At 48.8% G+C, this 24,471-nt stretch overlaps 1 protein-coding gene across 7 annotated transcripts in view; it reads right to left on the bottom strand.

Moving 5' to 3' along the window:
* Window positions 1-24,471, bottom strand: part of Kdm2b (lysine demethylase 2B) — a 129,917-nt gene that overhangs the window by 47,388 nt on the left and 58,058 nt on the right. For all 7 annotated transcript variants that reach the window (XM_041648076.1, XM_041648079.1, XM_041648077.1 and 4 more), the window contains 3 exons: window positions 23,385-23,511; window positions 20,436-20,920; window positions 10,912-10,998 (listed from right to left, as the gene is read on the bottom strand). In XM_041648076.1, coding sequence (XP_041504010.1) covers window positions 10,912-10,998; window positions 20,436-20,920; window positions 23,385-23,511 — 699 coding nt within the window. The remainder of the gene's footprint in view (window positions 1-10,911; window positions 10,999-20,435; window positions 20,921-23,384; window positions 23,512-24,471) is intronic.

Below are 24,471 nucleotides of genomic sequence, written 5' to 3'. Positions count from 1 at the left end.
TAACCAGGGGCCTGGAAACCCTAAACCTTTTTTTTTATTATTATTATTATGGACACACTATTCTGTTTGCATATATGTCTGTAGGCCAGAAGAGGACACCAGACCTCATTACAGATGGTTATGAGCCACCATGTGGTTGCTGGGAATCGAACTCAGGTCCTTTGGAAGAGCACGCCATGCTCTTAACCACTGAGCCATCTCTCCAGCCCCAACCCTAAACCTTTAAACCAAACCTTGCCTGTCTTTGAAGTTAATTATCTTGGGACTTCGTCACTGGAAACGAATAACAGGGCAATCTTTGACCACCAACCATTTTCTTCCAACTGGCTTTTGCCATTGCTGATGTTACACACAATATTTTTTGGAATACAGAGAACCTTTTTGGAACTTCCAATCAGAAGTTTTTTTGTTATTAATACCCTCTTAAGACCTGCCAGGCTCCAACCTGGCATCCAAAACAAAACCTAACCGCTACTTAGGGAGTCTTTGGAATTCCATCAGGAGTTTCACACTGCACACTGTATGTCACGCTTAACCTCGTCTCTCCCTCAGTTTCTGTGGTGAGGATACACACTTGTTCACAGGTGCACATGTGCAGAACACACTTAGTCACAGGCACAGTGTTGTATAGCAGTTCCCTCTGCGATCCGAGCACTCCAGCCTGCAGGCAGCTGAAGCACGCGGGAAGAGATGAGAAGAGTCAACGAGTGAGACCTATCCGAGTCGCCTGAAACGTAGCTGGACTCATACCAAGCTGGGGTGCAAAAAAAAAAAGGAAAAGAAAAGATAGGGAGGTACAGGTGATTCCCCCATGGCACCTCTTATGGAAGAAGGGTCACAAGGATGGATACTAGAGCTGAGTGAACCTTAATTCATGGCCACCCCAAAAGCACCAGTGTCAGTTGGCAACAGTAGGTGGATGTGGAGATAAGACAGTCCAGGTAAGAAGGATTAAGCTGGTTCTTGGTGTAGATTGCTATTCCCCCCAAGACCACTTGGTGTATATTTCTCCACTGCAAGAAAACCTTCTGGGGGAGGGGGTCAGATTACTGGGCCACACCCCGCGTGCCATTGTTAGGGGGTTTCTCACACAATGGCGCTACTGGTGCGTGAGCAGGCATGATGGAGACCTACAGATGCGCTCCTCTGTATAGGGCAGTGGACGTCAAGCAATACAGATTGCCCGGGGACCACGATCAAACTACGGAAACCGTTAGAGAATTAGAAAGGGGTGAGATTATTCATTCAGCTCAGAGTCCTTTCAACAGTCCAAAATGCCTGTGAAAAACCAGATGGCTCCTGGAGAAAGGCTGTGGGTTACAGAGAGGTAATAAGATAGTGCCCACCGCCCCCTCCTCCACATTGCTGTAACAACCAGTACAAGCACTGGGGTCTTTCCACACTGGTTTAGGCCTTGCTAATGCATGTTTTAGTGTTTCTTTGGCTGCTGGGTCCCATTCATGAGGAATAGTCAGCAGTAGACACCCGGAGTACTTCTGCAGGGTTACATCCACAGCCACACTATTTGTCATGGGGTGGTGGCCTGAGACTCGCACTTCCTTGTCCCATCCACCCTCTGTAAAAAAGGTTTCATGGTAAAGGTGGTATAATGCTAACCTGAGTGTTTTGCAGATCTAGAAAATGCATCTAAGGGAACGAGGATGGAGATCAATCCGCAGAAGATGCAAGCTTGGGCCAGGCACAAGCTGTAAAATCTTGGGGGTATTATGGTCTGGAAAACGCATATGATACCTAGAAGTGTTATTGGCAGAATCCCAACAGCCTATGCCTGTCAATGTAAAGATGCTACAGGCATGGCGGGGGCGGGGGTCTTGGGATATCGGCAGATTTTCATATCACATCTTGCCCAAGCAACTCACCCTCTGCATAACTTGATAAAGAAAGGTATTACCTGGGATTGGGACAGAAAGGCTCGAGAGGCTTTGGGACAGGCTCAACAGCTGTGTACCCCATTACCCCAGCATCCCTTCCTATTAGATATCACCAAGCCGAGCAAACGGTTCCAGAAGAGGTTTGGTCTCAAAACGGAAAGGAACAGAAGCTGGGTGCACAGCACCAGAACAGCAACTGCTAGCAGTAGATAAAGTGTGGCAACAGGTGGGATCTATTACCACCCCAGTGACTGTGAAAACATCTTCATAATAACGGGCTGGACTGAAGGCCTCCCGGCCGATCCCCTTCCTGGTGTGGCATGGAATCACACTCTGCAAAGGTGGCGTACATCCTTACAAAGAGGCACAGTGTCTCCCAGCCTCATCACTAACGCCATGCGGGCTCTCCTAGGACCAATGCTCTTTAAAGCCACCCAGAATCCCCCAGTAATGGAACCAACAGCTAAGCCGGTTAACGTACTGGCAGGGATGCCAGCCACCCATGGCGATGCCCACAACACAGATGGTGCTGCAGACACACCAAACAAGAATAGGTAACTATATAGTACACATGAACACAGATACCATGTGGACCTGAGAGAAGAGCAGTGTGGACAGCAGAAACTCACGAGACGTGGTCTGGGACAGTCTGCACCAACATGCGGGTTGTATACAGAGGTCTCGCTTTATGGATGGCCCCACTGGGAAAGGAGGACTAGCAGATGCTGAATCAGACACTATGGGGACAGCAGATGTGGACAATAACATAGCAGAGTTCAGTGGGAACTCGTGGTAGCTTTCCTTGTGGCAGCCCACAGCTCACCAAGTACAAGGAAATCAGAAAGCAGATGCCCTCACCGAGATGTGGGTCATTGCACCACAGGTACCCTTGGGGCGCTACCCACTGGGCCCACATAAAGATCCATAATAGGGGACCCAACACGGGTCGGAAAGTAGCTGAGGCCTGGCATTCTGTAAAATGTTCTCATATTTTCTATGCTGTCAAAACATCTGAGGCCTGGGGCTGGAGAGATGGCTCAGAGGTTAAGAGCACTGACTGCTCTTCCAGAGGATCTGGGTTCACTTTCCAGAACCCACACGGCAGCTCACAACTGTAACTCCAGTTCCAGGGGACCTGAAGTCCATGGCAAAACACCAATAAAATCATAAACAGAAACATTAAACATCTGAGGCCTGTTTATGGTTACAGCCTCGACAAACGGACGCTCTGAAGGGACACAGACATGTCCCACGAGAGACAGACAGACAGACTTTATAGGACCTGCACCAATGAGTGAGGGGTGCAGATACACCCTCACCCATGTGGACATAACCACAGGCCTCTCACAAGCACTTCCACACAGCGAGCAGCAGGGGAAGGCACCATGAAGGGTCTCACCCTACCCAGTGTTAGGTATGGGTGACACGGACATTAATGTACAGAACGGGGCTGAAGACAACCAGGTACTTTCACCTTACAACCTTACAACCCAGCTGAGGCTGGGTTAATTGAAAGAAAAAAAAATGGGTTATTAAACAACAGCTCACCAGTTTAAATCTAAATGGTACCCTACAGTGGTAGGACAAGACACTCTCAGAGGCTATAAGGTTATTGGATAAAAACACCAGTGCCAGGGGTGAGCTGTTTTCCACTGTGTTGTCAGCCAGAGAAGCCCCCCCCCCAGGCCCCACAAACCATAAAAGCTACTGCTACTGCTGCTGGCTGTATGCCAGAACCAGATGACGCAACCTTATGGCTAACGTTACTGCATGTGCGGGCTCTGACTGTGGGGCAAGAAGAAAATAACCTGGGCCCGAACTGGAAACTCCCACCCTGATGGCTGGCTTTCCCAGTGCCAGGAGGGGCCAGGCTGGCAGCTGGTGGAAAAACTGCCGCTATTTCTGCTTGGCTATGGACCCTGTGTGCTAAAACACCAACACGCCAGGCAGGATGTGTCAAGCCTGTGTAAGCCAGGAGAAAGACTCCTCCTGAAGTGATTTGGGTGTGAGGCGCTTATCAAACGGCCTTCTGAAAGGGTGTGTAGCTACAGGTCACCTCAACTCATAATCACTGGGAAGCGCCTGAGAACAGGTGACTAGTACTGTGACCTGGTGGCCTGTTTATTAGCCATAGGTCTATAGTCAACCACGCCAAGGCTCAGGGACCATTGTCGAGGAGGGGGCTGGAGGGAGGGAGGGAGGGAGGGAGGGAGGGAGGGAGGGAGGAGATGGAGTGTTGCTTGGCAGGTTTTCTGAATAGAGGCTGGCTTCCCAGAGATTAAAACACCCCATCCCAGGGACTAAAGAGATGGCTCAGTGAGCACTGGTTGCTGTTGCAGGGGACCTGGATTCAACTGCCAGCACCCACACAGTGGCTCACAATTGGCTGTAATTTCAATCCTGGGGATGTAATGCCCTCTTCTGGCCTCCAAGGGCAGTGCATGTACATATAAGGAAAAAAATAAACACACAAAAAAGAATCCACCCCGTTGTGCAGAAAACTCCTTAAACAGGAAGTTAAACTGTTGGGGTGACGGCGTGGGTCAGAGAACCCCAAGCTAACACCAAAGATTCGTTCATATTTTCTTCATTATACTGGGCAAACTCACTGAACAGGAAAGAAAAGTCCAACCTCTTAAAGGTCATTGGCTGACAGAGGTTCCCCATCAGTAAATGACTCAAAAAAAGCTTCAGGAAGTCTCTGAAACTAACCAGGTTCAGTAGGCCCCTCCCTGCCAGAGTCAGCAATAAAAGCTGAGAGTCCCCTCAGAAGAAAGGCTCACAGACAAGTCAAGCTGCAAGGAAGACTCTCAGACCAGAACAAACCAGCTGCCTGGAAGAGGCTTAGACCAACTGAGGCCCCTGGAAAGATTTTGGTCTGCTGTGGGCTCCCCATCTGGGATGAGTAGACCTGTCTGTTGTGTCTCCCCAGGTAAAGTTTTGTCGCGGTGTGGGAGCCAGGGCTAAACATTAAATGCTTCCATCAACTGCTCCCCGCTTCATTTTACACTCTCCCCCCTGGAGCCCCCGGCTTTCATGTGTTTTGGCTTTGGGAAGCAGACCAGTGCTGGAATCCCATGCATATACCGTGCACAGCCTTCTTCATGGCTTCTAGAGAATAAGTTTGGTCCGCACGCTTGCTCAGCAAGGACTCAACCAGCTAAGCACCTTGCTCTCTCTGCCTGTCTGGGCTCCTCATCCAACGACAGGAGCGAGCAGCCCAGTGCCTGCCAGAGGGTCGCTGCTTCCTGGGGCTTTCACAAGGTCCTTCTAACTCCTAGAAGACCGCAAGGGGCTTAGCCTTTGAAACCCTCTCCTCAGTCCTTGACCTAGTGGCCTGGGAGTCTTGGCTGCCTGCAGGCCCCAGGGGCACATTCTAAAGAAATAGCAACACTATGCTAGAGAGCCTGGAGCTGTTCCTGATAGGGGGCAAAAGGGAGGGATAAAAGAGGACAGTTTCTTAAACCAGCCTGTTTCTCCTGTCCGTGCTTACGGGACAGATAAGCGCGCGCGCGCGCGCATACGCGCGCGCGCACACACACACACACACACACACACTTCAGAAAAGCCACAAGGACTTCCCCAGCCGATTCAAGGACAGGTAATCTTGCCACGCCTCCTCTGGGTCCTCTGTTTTTTCTTTCCTGGATTCTTGGGCGACTCTCTTACTGGGTAGCTTAGACTGCCTTTAAACTCATCCTTCTGAATGAGCCCAGGAATGCTAGCACTGCGGGTGTGTGCAGCTGTCTGCTATGAGAGAATCATCAGCCTGTGGGTGGACTGGTTCAGGGTGTCAAGTATTACACACCACAACTCTGTAGAATTGCTACCCTTGACCAATGGCCTAATACAGAGGGTTTTCTGTCCCTGTTGTTTTATTTGTTTGTGGCTGGCCTTAAACTTACTATATAGCTTCTAAACTCCCAATGGTTCCCTCCTCCACCTCCCAAGGACATCACATACCACCTGTGTGCACCGCCACACATGGTTTTACTAGTAATAAAGGTATTTTACAGATGGCGTCTCATAGAGACCTTGCTAGCAGAAGCAACCTGCTAGCCCCTTTTACAGATGGATAAACTGAGGTTTAGGCTTAACCAGGAGTGCACAGCTAGTCAGTGGCAGAGCCAGGTGGTGTCAATGACTTTGGCCTTAAAGCACATGCTTGTGCACTTGGAAGTTTTCAGAAGCAGGAATTCCTGGGGCTCATCGGGAGCCCACTGAGCGCTCAACGTCAAGGGCAGGACCCAAGATAGTCCTTAAAAATAGTTGTTTGTGCCATGGGTGGTGGCGCACGCCTTTAATCCCAGCACTTGGGAGGCAGAGACAGACGGATCTCTGTGAGACCAGCCTAATCTACAGAGCTAGTTCCAGGACAGGTAAGACTGTTACACAGAAAACCCTGTCTTGGGGAAGGAACAAAAAAAAAAACCCAAGAAAAATAAATTGTCTCATTTGTGTGTGTGTATGAGAGAGAGAGAAGGGGGGTGAGAGAGGGAGAGACAGAGAGACAGAGAAAGACAGACAGACACAGGGAGAGAAAGAGACAGAGAGTGTTTGTGTCAGAAGACAACTCGCAGGAGTTCTCCCTTCCACCATGTGGGTTCTGAGCACCAAACTCGGGTTGCCGGATACGGCAGGAAACTCCTTCACCCCAGCAATCTTACTTCTTTTGAGATGAGGTTTGGCTCTGTACCTCAGGGTAGGTCACTGTGAACTTGCTATGGAGCCCAGGCTAGTCCTGCTACCTTCTAACAAGATTCCCAGACGAAGCTGATGTTCCCAGCCTACGGACTGGCCCTCATTTGACCACACTGCCTCTCCAGGAAGTCCAGAGCCCTGACCAGAAGCCAATAATGAACAACCATTGCTCCCAGCAGCTTCACCTCACCCCCATCAGCCATATTCCATTCATTTAATTACTCTGTAACTCTAGTACAACACAGGAAGCCCTCGGCCCTTTGACCGAATGATCCGGCCTTTCAGGGTCAGACTGCACGTCACACCTGAAGGACCCAGATCAGGCCTCTAGCATCTAACCTAACCGCTCAAATGCAGAGGAAGGGGAAGAGAAAGTAAAACCACAGGTGACATGGAACCTGTGTCACTTCCTCTCACATCCTGCAACAATCCTGTAAGGTCCCTGGAGAGCATGGTGCCTCACGACTTTAATACCTGCACTTGGGAGGCAAAGGCAGGTAGTTCCTGGTGTTTCTCTGAGTTCAAGGCCAGCCTGGTCTACAGAGTGAGTTCAGGGCAGGCTCCAAAGCCACAGAGAAAGTCGCCTGGGGAAAAAAAACTCAAAGGGTGTCTGGTTTGGCCACTAGAAAGAAGAATAAGAAGCTGCAGGACAGTGGTGGCTCCCACCTTTAGGCAGAGGCAGGCAGATCTCTGAGTTCTAGGCCAGACCAGTCAATCTACAGAGCAAGTGTCAGGACAGTCGGGGCTACACAGAAAAACCCACCCCCCCATAAAGGGGTGGAATTCAGCTGTGCCTCAGTCTCCTCTTTGGGTTGTTTCCTTTGAGAATGTATCAGGCAAGCCAGTGGCTTTAAGTGTCTGCTTGGTGAGTAATAAGGCCAAGGTCAGAGGCTGGGCTTCAAAGAAATATAGCACCCCCACCCTACCGCCTTGCCTCCAGGGTACAGACAGGACCCCAAAATCCCACCATCTGGCTATAAAAGGAAGCAGCCAAGGTGTAGACAGATCAAAATAAGATCAATGTCACTCATGGAAACAGTCAATTGGGGGAGCAGTGATGGATGGTGATAAATGGAATCCTGGCATTGAAGGGCACCCCACCAAAAAGGACCTCACAGTACCTAATTAGTTCCAGAAAGGGGCTTTGTTCTCCTGAAGGGAGGTGGAGAGCAAAGCATTTCTAGCTAATCACCCCTGAGCATTAATTACTTGTAGGGTAACTGGACCCAGAGCAGACCCCGCCTTGCATCCTGGTGGCCTCAGTGAGCACCCTTGATCTTTCGACCCCACGCGCATCAAATTGGAAGGAAGCTGGGGGCAAACCTGGGAACCCAGGGACCCGGTGTGGCCCAGGCAGCCAGTCGTTCAGCCATTCCTTCCTTTCCTGTTAACTTTTTAACCCTACTCGCCAGGAAATGCTTAAGTGTGGCGCTGCCCTCCCCGCTTCCCTCTGCCGCATTTAACTGAGTTCTCACAGAAACGCATGATAGAAGCAGGCTCACAAGCTGCGTGGTCAGCTAGCCGGGGACAAGGGCTACAGCAGAGCCTTGCTTTGCTGTTTGGAGCCACACAAGCCCAGGCCCAGCGAGCAGCTCCAGGACCCTGTCTACAAGAGCTTGTGGACTGATACAGAGTATGTCCTATACCCCTACGTATTTCCTACCAAGTAGGAGTTTTAGGAAATTCAATAACCTTTGAGTTTCAAATAAGTAATGGATAGCTCAAAAAATCTTACATTTGGAAAAGGACTCTTGGGCAATAATCAGACAATGTGAAAAGAATTGTCAGTAATAGCACCCTTCAACAGGAAGAAGTAATGAGCCACAGATGTACTTCTGAGTTATTTTTCTCTGTACTGGAGTTCAAACCTCGAATTTACTTCCACTTAACAGTAACCTCAGCTGAGTCAGGGTCTCTCGCAGCCCAGGCTGACCTCAAACTGCTAGGTGACAGCAGCTGGCTTCAAATTCCGGATGCTTCTGCCTCTATCGCCTAGGTGCCGGGGTGACAGCTGTGGAACTACTGTTTTGCAGCTACAATTTCAAGTGTAAAAAATAAATAAAGTGAGCCATACATGGTGGCACGTGCCTGCAGCCCTAATACTGGGGAGACTGCGGCAGGAGGATCGCTGTGAGTTTGAGGCTAGCACGAAGAAGTAAACTCTAGGGTAGCCTGGCGTACAGAGTAAGCCCCTGTTACAAACACACAAGCCCTTAATAAATTACCCTTAATAAACCTTAATAATCCATCCAGTTACACTGCCATCTCAGAAAAAAAAATTGTCATTTTAACTAGTTTTGCCAGATCTATCAACTAAAAATACATTTTGCCTAGACTAAACTTCAGATGAGCATGATCTTTTGGACATAAATATATTTCATATAACACTGGGGGATCACACCTAGATGAAGAATTTGTTGTTCATCTGACGTTCAGATTTTACTGGGCATTTCTTTATACAATGAAGCAACATTAATTTCAACAGTATGGAAATTAATAACATTTTTCTTGGACTGCCTTTGTAATCTGCTGCATACCTACACATACAGCACCTTTCCATGTGGGCAAGCCATGTTTCAAATGCCGATGCTATGTGGCTGGTGACAATGCCTAGAGGTCTAGAAAGTTCTTCTCAGGGTCATTGATAATGGAAAACAAAGTCAGAAATGAGCAGAGCACCCTTTGGAATTACCTGATAGCAACGCTTCATTGGGGAGGAAAGCTAAGGCCTCATGCGTGCTAAGCAGGCGTAAGCAGGCACTCTACCACCAAGCTACACCCAGAGCTCAGGTAACCTCTGCTTTTGGCTTGCAGCTGGGGAGCCAACCCTTACACAGAGTTTTTCTTCTGACACCAAATGTTCTGACACTGAGCCAAATCTCCAGAGCTTAATTTATTGAAATAGGGTCGCTGTATTGCTCTAGCTGGCCTTGAACTAGCCATGTAGTCCAGGTCTGCTTCCTTCTGCCTTAACTCATGGAGTGTGTGTCACCAGGAGCAACAGTAGGTATCATTTAGGGCAGTGGTTGGATGATGTGGTACCTAATGTAAAGGTCTGTTCTGTCCCTTTAAGAGACAAGCCCTGCCCACCCACACCCCCACTGAGGCAGGAAGATCTACTTTCCTGAGTCTCTCTCCAAGGAGGTAGCTGCTGCTATGGCTCCTCTCCTCCACCCTTCTCTGGCGCTCTCTCTCTCTCTCTCCCTCTCCCTCTCTTTGCTCTTCTTCTCCCTTTCCCTTTTTCCCTTCCCTTCCATAACCCACTAAATAAATATCCAACCTTACTCTGCATAGCGTGCCTATCCATCTGTCTTTTACCCACCAGGGCTGGGGCTCCTCCTGGGACTTACTGCTCTTGGTCTCACACCTGCTATTCAGCTCCCTACCTGGGCTCCTCTGCCCCTCATGGCCTTCGGGCCACTCAGGAAATAGCTCTGGCTCCCTGCCTGGGACCCAGGTTACCTCCGTGGTCTGCCGTGGTCTCAGAACTGCTGCCCACTGCTGCTTGTGGACCTGCAGCATTTAACTTAAACCATAACACCTAAGACCACCTTACACACCAGATATTTACATTACGACTCAAAGAGTAGCAAAATTACAATAGTGAAGTAGCAACAAAAATAATTTTATGGGTGGGGGTCACTAAGACATGAGTCTTATATTCAAGGGTCATAGTATTAGGAATGTTGAAAACGCTGATTTAGAGGTTGCTGATTGTGGGCCAGCTCTTGTTCTGGGAGATTTAGGTGCATAATGACACTGAGTCCTCGGAACCATCCCAGGGCCGGCCTACTAATGAGGAAATATACACAGCTCGTGCATCTCGACTGTGAAGCGGAATGCAGGTGGAGAGGGGATGGAGTGAAGCCGTGCATGGTCTCCAGAAACCTTCCTGCCTGTCCCACCCACCACAAGCCCTTTGTCTACTAACTCATCTCCAGAGCCTCAGACATTTTCACGTTAAATGCTGATTCGTTTTATGAAACCAGAGAAGTCACGCTAAAAGGGAGGGAATCAGTCTGTGGAGGGTCAGGGAGAGAACAAAGCGAAAGACAGGGACATTTGAGACAAACCACCTGACAGAAGAGCAAGCCTCCCTTCCGCAGTTTACAGGTAGCCACCAGGGGCCGCTGCTTGCAGTTTCCATAGCTAGGTCAGGGACCCCTTTACAAAGGAAAGCATTTGCAGGGAACCTGGGGGGATAGATCTCCCAGGAGCCAGTAAAAAACAGCTCTAGACTCCCAACACGTAGGCTACCGGGAGAGCGATGAGAAGTGGTCTCCCACCTATTCCCACCTATGCACAATCTGCCTCTTACCTTTGGAGTCTTCTTTGGCCAGCTGACCACGGGGACCCCAGTGATGGCCAGGCTAGGGTCGTCATCCACATGTTCCTTCAGTACGTTCTGTGGCCAAACAAAGGATCCGTATTAACTGGGGGTGAAGGGGAAATCTCTAAGGAGGTAAAACTAACCCCTCGAAGGCTTGCAAGCTTTCTCAGAAAGAAAGAAAGAAAAAATGAATAATGAAATCGCTGCCTGTCACCATCTCCACTCTCTAGAAACCAAGTTACCAGATTTCTTATTGACTCAGAACATACAACACTCCTCTTCCCAAATCTTTGAGACAGGATTTCACTTTGTAGCTCCGGCTGGCCTGGAACCTACAGAGATCCTCCTGCCTCCGCCTCCAGAGTGCTGGGGTTACAGGCATGCACCACTGTCCACAGCATCACAGACACACACAGTTACTTCGTGTCTGTACTGTACGCTCACATGTGTGTTCTCCACAGAGAATTCAGAAGCCAGAGAAGGGCCGTCCACTGTCTCTCTCCTCCTCAGTCCTTTGAGGCCAGAACCTCTTGGGGGCTAGGCAGGGCACCGGCAAGTCCGAGGGATCCTGTCACTGCCCACCTCGGCCCTGGGATTCCAGGCTTGTGTAGGACCATGCCCAGCTATGCTGGGCTCCCAGTTCTGTTCCTTGTGCTTCTGCAGCAAACTCCGGCAGCAGACATTCCTAACTGTTCAGCCTTTCTCCATCACAGTCCCACTTCTTAGCCAGAGAAGCAGGGGTCTGAGCAGTTTAGACCCCTGCTAACTAGGAAATCAACTATGCTCTCAAAGATAGAAATAAAAGCCAGCCAGGCAAGGGGTCCGTGCCTGCGATCCCAGCACTTGCTGGGATTCAGGAGTTCAAGGTCATTCTCTGCACGCTGTGACTTTGAGACCACCCTGGGCTACAGGAGATCCTACCTTGGGGGGAAAAATCAAGAAAAGAACAAAAATGGGGAGGAAGAGGGCTTTTTTGTTTGTTTGTTTTTGTTTGTTTGTTTTTCGAGACAGGGTTTCTCTGTGGCTTTGGAGCCTGTCCTGGAACTAGCTCTGTAGACCAGGCTGGTCTCGAACTCACAGAGATCCGCCTGCCTCTGCCTCCCGAGTGCTGGGATTAAAGGCGTGCGCCACCACCGCCCGGCTCTGAAGATGATTTTAAGGCATTTTCTCTGATCTATATGACCAGACAGGAATCTAAGCCACTTCTGACTCTAATTATTGCCCTACTTTCTTGGTCATCAGTTGGCTGACTGGTTCTCAGAGATGGCACAGCAGTTTCTCCATTCCCCGTGGGAGGCAGCAAACAGCAGCTCAAGCCGACTGCCTGCCTGCCTTTCATTCTCTGCCCAGGGACATCCGATTCAGCGGTGCTTGCTATTTATAAGATACCTTGACTGAGCTGGGTAGCAGTGGTTCACGCCTTGAGTTCCAGCATTTGGGAGGCAGAGCCAGACAGATCTCTGTGAGTTTGAGGCTAGCCTGGGCTACAGAGTTAGTTCTAGGACAGCTAAAGCTACATAGAAAAGAAAAGCTGTCTCAAAAAACAAAACAAACCAACAACAACAACAACAACAACAAAAAAAAAAAACATCTTGACTATGTTATGGTTTAAAAGAGCAACGTCTCCTACAGGCTCCTGCATGTCAACACTTTATCCCCAGCTACTGACAATTTGGGATTACAAAACCTTTTAGACAGAAAGGCTACATGGCAAAGATAGGCCGACAGGGGTGGGGTTGGAGGGTTACAAGCGAGCACAATTTCCTGCTTGTGCTCTCCCCGAGTCCTGACTGCTGCCCAGCCATAATAAGCTATGCCAACGGCTTCCATCATGGTCCCTTGCCACCGAGGACTGACTGCTTCTCAAAGTATAAGACACAACTTTAATCCCAGCACTCGGGAGGCAGGGCCAGCCTGGTGTACAGAGTGAGTTTCAAGACAGGCATCGAGGCTAGAGAAACCCTGTCTTGGAAAAAATCAAAAACCAAACAAACAAAAAAGAAACTATAAAGCACAACAGTTCTCCTTTGAGCTGCTCCTGCCAGGTATTCCATGGAAGCAGTAAGAAGAGCAATGAACACACTGTCGCATGGCCAAAGCTCCACATAATGACTAACTATAGAAACCTTCCAGAAGATAGAACTCAAGACAGAAAGCTTGGAGCCTCCAAAGAAGGGCATGCTACCAAACACCAGACCAGAGCCTCCTCCCAAACTGCCAACATCATAAAAAACAGGTTAGTCTGAGAAACTGTCCAGCCAAGAGAACTGAGGAGATTAAATGTGTTGGGGTATCAGGGACAAGATTCTGGGATAGTAGGGAATAACAAAACCTTCAATTTAAGGATTGTGTCGAATGTACTATAGTGAGATGGGAACAGGACTTGAGAGGTTCTATTTGTCTAAAAGTTAAGTATATTAATTAAAAATGTTTTGTTTTTTAAAGACATGACTGTAATTCTGTCTGGCCTTGAACTCTCAGATCTGCCTGCTTTTGTATTCTTTTCATTTGGTTGGTTTGTTTGAGACTGGGTTTCTCAGCGTAGCCTTGACTGTCCTGGAATTCAATCTGTAGAGCAGGCTGGACTCAAACTCAGAGATCCGCCTGCCTCTGCCTCCCAAGTGCTGGAATTAAAGGCGTGCACCAACACTGCCTGGCTCTTTATTTTTTAATTGAATATAATTTTAAAGTTTTCCTAGGTGCTCTTGTATCCTAGACCTCACTCACATACCAAAGAAAGCCAAGTTCCAATCTGTTTGGCACTTGATTGGCCACCAGGGGGCACGATGGGCCTTGTCTTGTTGAGAAATATTTTCTTTTGTAAAGGCAAGAAAGTCAGGGGAGGCATAACCTAATGGGAGTTTTCTGTCTCATTAAAAAAAGACAGAAAAAAGTTGTGTGGAGAGGATGATGTCACAGGATTCCTTAGGCTCTGCCTGAATTTATACATTCCCAGGGACTGTTAAGCACACAGAATCAAGACTGTGCGCCCACACTGCCCTAGGAGTTAAACCATATAAGCCTGTGGCTCTGGCAAACCCAGGGCAGGCTTCCTGCAAAAGGATGGAGCTACCACGAGGCTCACGCTCCTAGAAACTGCCCCACATAAGGAACCACAGGCTGGCTAGGCCTTGCCCTTCTTCCCTCCATGCCAGCTTCCCTCAAAGAATTTAACCCAGGAGATTTGGGCTCCATTGCTCCCCAGGGCAGGGTGCTAATCACCGAAGTCCCCTCTATGCAGTGACTAAACCGCCACTAACAAGGCCGGGACTGACACCAGCAAAGAGCAAGGACCAAGAGGTTAAGGGAGGGTCTACAAGGTCAGAGCTGCTTGCTCGAGGGAATCCCAGGTACCGGTCTATCTGGGTCATCGCTGACCTCCCTCCATTCCATCTGTACCTGAAAAATCTCGCTGTAGATTCCAGTGTGAGCCTCCCCAGAACACAGTGTTCAAGCCTTTAACTCTAAACTCCAACCCATGCAAATGGAAATTTCCAATCTTATGTGGAAAAGAGGTCTCAACAAAGTGCCCTGAATGCTGGGGCTACCTATGTTTACCGGGTATGGGTTTGCCTGCGTATCTGACTTCTTCACCCAAGTCCTGCTCTCCCTTCTTTCTCCCGAGGCTGTACAGCCAAGGGGACACAGGACACAGAGTTCATTCTGTGGTCGCCCTGGAAGCCAGCCCCTGGCTGCTCACTTCCTGCCTTTTGGCTCCTCTGAAAAGGTTCCTTTGAAGTCAGCAAGAGGTGATTTTACAAAGTCATCAGGGTTGGAGGTGGAGGACTGATTGAGCACAGGCTTAAGATGCAAAAGGTCCTGACCCAGCTTCGTGCAATACTCACACGCACACATACACACGTGCACACGCACGCACGCGCGCACACACGAGATAGACAGATAGGATAGGATAGACAGTAGGTTCCAGAGTGGAGAACTACAAGACCCCTACAGAGAAAAAGGCTCTGTCCCCCTCCCCTCATCAAGGATTCGTGAGCTCAGACCTGACTAGAAACAAAACTGTTTTTATTCTAAGGTATCTGAAATAATAATGACACCAACTCACTTCAAGTTTACTACGCACTTCAAGGCCTTGCTAGGGTCTTCCATGTGTCAGTCATGACATGGCTCATACCTCCTCCCAGCATAACAGACTGCGCGGTGACTGCAACCTGACTCCACAACTATCCTCAAAGACAAGCAACAAGCCAGGCAGTGGTGGCGCACGCCTTTAATCCCAGCACCGGGAGGCAGAGGCAGGCGGATCCCTGTGAGTTCGAGACCAGCCTGGTCTACAGAGCTAGTTCCAGGACAGGCTCCAAAACCACAGACAAACCCTGTCTTGAAAAACAAAACAAAACAAAACACAAGACAAGTAACACCCATTTGGACAATATGCTTTTCCTTTTAGATAAATTTATTATGTATACAGTGTTCTGTCTGCATGCCAGAAGAGGGCACCAGATCTCCTTATAGATGATTGTGAGCCACCATGTGGTTTCTGGGAATTGAACTCAGGACCTCTGGAAGAACAGCTAGCATCCAGTGCTCTTAACCTCTGAGCCATCTCTCTAGCCCAGGAAAACTCATTTTTTTGTTGTTGTTTTGTTTTGTTTTTTGTTTCCTGAGACAGGGTTTTTCTGAAGCTTTGATATCTGTCCTGGAACTCGCACTGTAGACCAGGCTGGCCTCAACCTAACAGAGATCCACCTATTTCTGCCTCCCAAGTGCTGGGGTTAACTGTCCAAGCGCTGACTGAGAAGGCACTTTTAATTTAGAATTGACATTCATTTGGGCAGTGCACTCTTAATTTAGGACTTTCTTCTCCGTTAAGTTTGGAGTTTGATGTTAGAACAATACAGCTGATCTCTATTTGGCTGTTAATAAAAACAAAACAAAAATAACAAACAAACAGAATACCTTGGCCAGTATGTTACTTCATACCCATAATCCTGATACTTGAGAGGGTGAGGCAATATTGCTACAAGATTAGAACAAGATCAAGCTACATATAGACATATAGCCTGGGCTATAGGGTAAGACTGTGCCCCCCCCCCCAAAAAAAAAGAAAAGGAGAAAAGAAAAAGATGTAGAAAAGGAAGAGGGGGAAGGGAGAAGGGGGGAAGGGAGATAAAAAGAGACTTCAAAACAGGAAAACCTCACCTTGGTCTTTCACTCCCACAGCCCTGGGTAGCCCCATAACCCCCAGTAGTCCCATAACTCTACTGTATCCCATGATTTCACGCGATTAGATAGGTGATTTTCTATGCCATGATAACTTGATGACAGCCAGAAGAACATGAGATCCCGGCAAGGGGGCATGGCAGCACGTGTTAGTGGTTAGGATGCTCTGCGCTCACTCTGAGAAAGTCATCCCATCTACACCCTTGGTGCTCTCTGCCTACTTAGGCCAAACCCTTCACAGCCCCGCCACATGCTGGGCTGTATCCTGGTCATTCAGAACCAAATTGAGGATGACAGCAATGCGTCCATCTTCCCCTCTACCGGGAGACACAGCCCTCTTCCTGAGTTCTAGCTAAAATAGAGACATTTCCAGGAGAGACAGCTTGCTAGGCAATCGGTGAATTACTTCACCCCACAATTGCTGCTAATCAGTGTGTCCCCAAAATTCATGTGCACTTAGAGCTCCAGAATGAGACTCTGGGGATGGCTTCTACACACTTAATTACGTTGATGTGCGCTGCTGCTGGATTCATCTGGCCTGAATCCAATGGCTGGTATCACTCGGTGACAACAGAGAGGGGGGAAAGCCATTGGCAATCAATCTTAACCACATGCTGAGTTGGGAGTGACACTAACTCAAGCTGTTCTCCTGCTAGCTAGCAGCTGCCTGAGGAGAGGAGGAGCCAAGGGCGACCACTGTCCCAGAGCCTGAGGCCTGGGTGTGGCTCTGCAAACACCTTGCTGCCAGGCTTGAGAGCTCTAGGCCCTGAAGGAGGCTGCTCGGGCTCCTAAGCAACTGAGCTTAAGGTGGTGCTCTGTGACATCAGTCCGGGGAAACAAAGGCCGGAGGTAAGTGTTCCCTAAAAAACAGATGAGAGGTGAGAAAAGAGGAGGAAAGGATCATGGGACAAGAGAGGCTGGCCAAAGCGGGAGCTCGCTGTTCCTCAAAGTCAGTCCGGGGGGCTGGAGAGATGGCTCAGTGGTTAAGAGCACCAGCTGTTCTTCCAGAGGTCATGAGTTCAATTCCCAGCAACCACATGGTGGCTCACAACCATCTGTAATGAGATCTGGTGCCCTCTTCTAGTGTGTGGGCATACATGGAGGCAGAATGTTGTATACACAATAAATAAATAAATTAAAAAAAAACCCCATCAATAAAAAAAAAAAAGTCAGTCCGTGCCCCAGTCCCCTGCCATTGTGCTATTTGAACTCTTTCAAAAATTTCAGCTTTTATTACATTTATTTACCTTGTAGGGGGCATGCACGGTCACAGTGCAAGGACAGAGATCAGAGGATACCTTTGGGGCAATTAGTCCTCTCCCTCCACTAAGTGGCTTCCAGGGACTTAACTCCCATTGTGAGGCTTGGCAGCAAGTGCCTTTACCCATTGAGCCAAGTTTTTTTTTTGTTTTTTTTTTTTTGTTTTTTTGAGACAGGGTTTGCCCGTCCTGGAACTAGCTCTTGTAGACCAGGCTGGCCTCGAACTCCCAGAGATCCGCCTGCCTCTGCCTCCCGAGTGCTGGGACTAAAGGCGTGCGCCACCACCACCCGGCCCATTGAGCCATCTTGCCAGATCCCGTTTCAGTTCGTTATTTTAGATTTACATATTTATTAATTTTATGTATTTCTGTGTCCGTAAGTTTATATGTACCATGCACATGCAGGGGCCCAAAAGGGAAAGAAGGGAGAGTTCCATGCCCTGGAACTGGAGGTACAGGAGACTGTGAGCTACCATGTGGGTGCTGGGAACCAAACCTAAATCCTCTACAAGAGCAGTTAAGTACTCCTAACCACCCGACCACTGATTTATCTAGCACCCCTTTTTAGTCTTTAAAAAAATTGTTTAAATAAAAATTTTTTTTATTATATTTATTGGTGGGGAGACATCCCATTGTATACCTGTAGAGGTCAGAGGTCAGAGGCTAGGTCAGTCAGTCAAGTCAATTCTCTCTCTCTCTCTCTACCATGTCTGTTCCAGGGATTGAATATTCAGGTCATCAGACTTAGCTGAGCACTCTAGCTGGCCCAGGTTTTATTTTTCAGTTACCTGTGCATCCTGTCTGTGTGTGGTATGTGTGTATGAGGCCAGGAGAGGGTGCTGGTTCCTCTGGAGCCGCACTTACAGGAGGTTGGTTCCTGGAACTCAACTCTGGTCCTTTGAGAAAGCAGGGAGAACTCCAAACTATGGAGTCATTACTCCAGCCCTGCCCACATCAGTTTTTACTCAAGTACCTAAGTTCTTCAGAGTGACCAAGAGACATCAGAATCTGGTCCCAAGACAGATCAAGCACATCATGTCTGACATCTTTGTTTTGTTTTTGACTTTTTGAGACAGCATCTCACTATGTAGCTTTGGCTGGCCTAGAACTCATTACATAGACCAGGCTAGCCTTGAACTCAAGAGATCCCCCTGCCTCTGCTTCCTGAGTGCCAGGAAGTATCTTTGTTTTACAAGGCACCAGAAAATAGGAAGCAGGATGATGTGCCCAGGGCCACATGGCAAGGGGTGGAGAGCAAATCTGAACTCAAGGATCTCCTGTATTCTGATTTCCTGGTCCTGCTATCCAGAATCAGTGTATTTAAAGAGAAGTATTTCCAGGCAGTTGGCGGAGTGCCTTCACAACACGCAGACAGCCCTGGCTTCAGTTCCCTGCCACCACATAAACTGAACACAGTGGCATGAGCCTGAATTCCCACACTTGGGAGGTAGAAGCAGGAGGGCTAGAAGTTCAAGGTCCTCCTGGACTATATAACAATTCTGAGGCTATCCTAGCCTGGGATATAGGAGGGTCTGTCTCAAAGATGAAAGTAAAACGAGAGACATCTCTGAAGACCACCAGCATCAGCTTTCTGGAGAGGTCCACAAGGCGGTGACGAGGATGACTTTCTTAGTGTTCTGCAACCTTCTCTTATTGAGTAACAAATAAGACCTAATGAATAAGACCGTCGTTCAGCTAGAAAGCTAAATAAAAGCCCAGCCAGGCAAGCCACAGCGGTCCTGTTCCTCAGCATCTGCACCTTGTCTCACAGCACTGGTGCTGGACTCTGCGCCCTCACCTTGACAGACCTGATCACCAGCAATCAAATGCAGCCTCGGAGGTCAATGCAGAGATACAAGAAGAGAAAAATCTGGCTAGGAGCCGGAGCACTCCCTGTCAACACACTACTACACACGGATTCTAGTGAAGTAAAAGGCATCACGAAGAGTTTAACCCGCTTACAATATTTTGGGAACTCAATACTATTGTTTTGTGATGGATAAAAAATTTAAAAACCAGCCTAGCAATAGTGGCGCATGCCTTTAATCCCAGGACTCAGGAGGCAGAGGCAGGCAGATCTCTGGGAGTTCGAGGCCAGCCTGTTCTACAGAGTGAGTTCCAGGACAGCCAGGACTGTTACACAGAGAAACTCTGCCTTGAAGAACCAAAAAGAACCTGCCTAGGATGTGTGATGCTCTGCATCCATCTGGTACCATAGACAACAAAATCAAATTAGTAAGTGAGGAGCACCTGGATTAGCGATTGTCATTCAATGGTTCCATATACCTGTGATAACAGTATATGATAACAGGCTATCTGAATTGAGCCCCAGTGTTTCACACACTCCCAACCCCCAGCTTTTTCCCTGACTGTCTGAACCCCTGCAAGGCCACACAATACTGCCTAGATAAACTACCAATTCCCAAGGAAGAAACGTAAGTTCGGTTTCTAACACTAGCAGACAGCAAGTTCCACTGCCCTCATCAGATGCTGGAGCAGCAAGGGGAGAAGTCTTATAGATTCATAACTGCAGTCTTAGCGATGCTACAAAAGCAATTCTGCGCTTGGAGTCTGCACTAGCAGAAGTGCCTACACAGTGGGATGCCCAGCAGGCACTCTGGCATCTCTGCTGGATCCTCCTATCCCAGCTCTACCTGACCCTCTGGGCCTACTTCCTAAGCAGATGCAGCTGAGATCATGGCAACCTCTCAACCCTAAGCTGCTGCGTGGTGACTATATAGCCAATGACTAGCTAGGAGGACGGTCACCAGCTCACACTCTAAGGAATCAACCCAGAATGGCAAGCTCTATCACCAAGAGATAGAAGTCTGTCTCCCAAATCCAATAGAATGCTGTTGCAACACACACAAAACCTTCTTTGGGAGAGCCTCGAGATTCCAAAGAGTATTGAAGAAGCTGCTGTAACTCACAGAGCAAGCCTCCACCCAGCAGTGGTTCCAGATTCCATAACCCAGATAGGTTTGCCTAGCCCAAGTACCATCCCAGCACCTGGACCAACCCCAGAAGAGCTAGCTACCCCTACCCGGCCCAGCCTTGGTCCCTGCCCACCTTTACACCTTCCAGGAGGGCCTGGGGGTCCTCGATGCCCTCAGGGACACACTTCTTATTCTCCGGAAGCGACTCTAGTTTTTCGACCAAGGCTTTTAGGCCCTTCAGTTCAAATTCGGTAAGGTGGGTCCACTTGGTAGAGAGCTCAGTGGAAGGGGAGCCTGTGGGAGTCTTGGGGTAGTCTATGGGCATCGTTGTGGACTTGACACTTTCCTCGGACTCATTGGACAAAGTCCTCTTGAGGAATCTCATGGCAGGGGCTTTGGGCTTCTTCCCTGTGTGCTCCTGTTCCTCTGAGGGGGTGCTGGTGGGTGAGGTGGGGCCATCGGAGGGTGGCTTGGGTGTTTTATCTGCACCGTCCCTTTCCTCCTCTTCCTCCTCCTCCTTTTCCTCTTCCTCCTGGGGCTGCTGCTCACAGGACTCCTCCTCCATGTCCAACCAGGAATCAGATGAGAAGTCGTCTACACTGCCTTTCCTTGGGGCATCTGTGGGGAAGATGGTGAGATACAATGATGATCACTTAACCCCTGCTGGAAGCTCTGTGGATTCCACTCCCCTTACTGTAGAGAACAAGGGTCTAGTCCAGGTCTCCTGGCCTATAGCAGGGCAGTAGTCAGTCATACACAGGTTCAAATCCCAGCTCTGCTTTTTCCAGTTCTCTGCACCCACATAGGGTGCTTTACCACAGATAATAAGCCTGGCACATTATCATATACATACAGGTCACTCAATGGCAGAGATAAAAAGACAGACCAGTGGTTAAATACAATCACTACTTTTTTTTTTTTTTTTTTTTTTTTGGTTTTTCGAGACAGGATTTCTCTGTAGCTTTGGTGCCTGTCCTGGAACTAGCTCTTGTAGACCAGGCTGGCCTCGAACTCCCAGAGATCCGCCTGCCTCTGCCTCCTGAGTGCTGGGATTAAAGGCGTGAGCCACCACTGCCCAGCTACAATCACTGCTCTTGCAGGGGACCTGTGGTTCCCATCACCCACATGGCAGCGCATAGCCACCTGTCACTCCAGTTCCAGAGGATCTGATGCCCTCTTCTGGACTTCACACAGTATCCATAGGCACATACACATACTCTTAAAATAAATAAACATTAAAAAAAATTAGTCAAGTGCTGGCAAGAAGGTTTAGTGGGTAAAGGCACTTGCTGCCAGGCCCGACAACCTGAGTTCAATCCCTGGCACCTACATAGCAGTAGAGAAAACTGACTCCTGAAAGTTGACCTTTCACCTGAAAACACGGGGGGGGGGGAGATCTCACCTACACAGAAGGGTGGGGGGAGAGAGGGAGAAAGGCAGACTAAATAAATGTAATTTTGTAATTTTAAAAAACTTATTTCAATGTTTATTTTATTTTATGTGCATTGGGGGTTTTGCCTCTATATATGTCTGTGTGAAGGTATTGGATCCCTTGGAATTGGAGCTATAGGCCGGTTTGAACTGCCATATGGGCGCTGGGAATTGAACTGGTATCCTTTGGAAGAGCAGCCAGTGCTCTTATCTGTTAAGCCATCTCTCCAGTCCCAACAGATGTAATTTTTTAAACTTTGAAAGTAAATTAGTAGAAAAAGATCAGTCCAAAACACCAGACATGATAGGATTCTATTCGTATAAAATATTAGCAAGGTGGGGGGATTTCTAGACAAAGCAGACTGGTGACTGGTGACAGTTGAGGGCTGGGGATGGGCAGAGATAAGGAGATGAGAGGTGGCCAGGTGTGGTCGCATGTGCCTTTAATCGGCCTGGTCTACATAATAAGACCGTGTCTCAAAGACCACCAAAATAAAAATAGCAAAAAAAAAAAAAAAAAAAAGGTGAGAGGTTACGGAAATACTCCTTCTGGAAACGGGCATAGTCAGAGCTGATGGCTATGCACACCTGGAATAGACCAAAGGGCCCCCAATTGAATCCCTGGGATGTACAGCCCTGGGTTCAGTTCCCAGCTCAGTACCAACCAGCAATATACCTGAAATTCCTGCACTGGAGAAGTGGGGCAGGAAGACTAAGAGTTTGATGCTAGCCTGACTACACAGAGAGTTATTTCTAGACCGGCCTGGACTACATAGCAAGGCTCTATCTCAAAACAACAATATCCAAACAAAGACAAAAACAAAACAAAACACTTCCATTGTCCAGGCCCAAACCCCCCAAATACCACAAAAGGCACAAAAGCCAAGACCGAGGGAAGGAAGGGGAATTAGAGCCTGCGGAAGAAACCCATGAATTAGAGCCTGCGGAAGAAACTGCGCACGCTGTGAACATGAGGTTTGTGTCTTGGGATAGGAATGGACTTCAGTTCATCTTCCCAGAAACTGCCCCACACAGGGAAGAAGATCTGGCTCCTACAAGCTGACCAGGGGTCCCTCTAACGGCCAGATGGGTAGGCATCTATGAATGCAGGGATGGCTGAGGGCGTTGTCCCTTTGAGAACCAGCAGCAGGTGAGGGCACTGAAGCAGAGAGCCTAAGCACTTTCCCTCCCCCATCCCAGACCCCCTTCACCCTCAAACCTGTGTTGCCAGCCCTGGCTACCCTCCCTTCTGGGTAAAATTGGTCTGGATTATGGAAACTAGCTGTGTAACACAGGTCTGCTCCTCTGGGTACAAAAACCACACCTCAGGGTATTGTAAGAAAAGTCATGTAACTACAGAGGGACCAAAAAAGCCTGGGTTGTCTGTTGGATGGTCCTGTCTTAGCTACGCTGGCTCCTGCACGCATGCACAGTCATAGGAGGGCGTGACAACTGTGTTTCTTCTGAGGGTCGCAAGTGCCTTTTCTTGGCTTCCGTGTTCCAGATTGGAGGCTCACAAGCAGGGCTATTTCCTAAGAGGCTTCCTGTCCAGCATTCTGGCTTCAGAGAATCCCAGGGCACCCAGGGCAATCTGCAGGCTCCACGACTGGCCAGACAGGCAGCTCTGAAGGCTGCAAGCAGCTTTACTCACCAATAAGCATTGATTCTCTCTGGTATTCCTGAGTGAGGTAGGAGCGCTGGGTCACACAGTACACATATCTCTCCAAGACATACCAGCACATTTCATAGTAGAAGGGGTAACGGAACTTGGGCTGAACCTGGAAGCAAAGAGCAGGCAGGCAAGAGGTCAGTTTCTAAGAATAATGGTGGAGACACATGGCAGGCAGCTGGGTCCCTGAAGCAGAGCTTAGCATCTTAGCAGGAGCATAAACGGCAAAAGGGAAAAATGGGAGGTGTCACTGGCGGGAAAGCAAGAGGGAGGCCTGGAAGGGGTAGGTGCCAGCAGCATGCATGGATGAGGCGGAGAGAGGCCTATGGAAAGCATCAATTCTTTTTTTTTTTTTTTTTTTTTGTTTCTCGAGACAGGGTTTCTCTGTAGCTTTGGAGCCTGTCCTGGCACTAGCTCTTGTAGACCAGGCTGGCCTAGAACTCACAGAGATCCGCCTGCCTCTGCCTCCTGAGTGCTGGGATTAAAGGCGTGCACCACCACTGCCCGGCAGAAGGCATCAATTCTTAGTCCCTAAGATACCCATCCTGGAAGGTGAACAGGTCCCACTGTGTGCAGAAAAAGTTCTTCCCTGACAGCTGCCAGCACTGTGAATACCTGCAAACAGAACCCCCTGCCTGATCCCCCTACAACAGACATGGGCTCCTCATTCTAGAATATTCTTGCATGGGTTCTGTTGTTTCTCCCCACCATGGAAAACTAACGTCTATTCCCAGTCCTTATCTTCAACAGCTGTTACACAGCCTCCTGAATTCTGGGAGGAAGGCTAGGACCAGAGGGACGCTATGAATTGTGGTGCAGCCTCCCTACCTCCCAAGGGTGGGCCGGCCCCTTAGGAGCATCTGGTGTCCTGCTCCTCACATCCACCTACAATACCTGCTTGTGTGTCCACTAAGGACGCTAAGGGACACAATTCCCCAATGTGACAAGGTGAGACATCACTGGGGTCTGGTGGCAGGGGAAGAAGCAGCGCATCTAAGAACTGTAAAATGTGTGGCCTGCGAGGGAATTTTGATGGGTGACAGTACAGGGTCTATTTAGAGAAACTGGC

This window comes from Microtus oregoni, unplaced genomic scaffold (assembly GCF_018167655.1).
Source record: "Microtus oregoni isolate MIOR12 unplaced genomic scaffold, Mior012 000003F_ref0000135, whole genome shotgun sequence".
NCBI lineage: Eukaryota > Metazoa > Chordata > Mammalia > Rodentia > Cricetidae > Microtus > Microtus oregoni.
The sequence above is the reverse complement of the archived record's forward strand: the minus strand, read 5'-3'. Positions and strand labels throughout refer to the sequence as shown.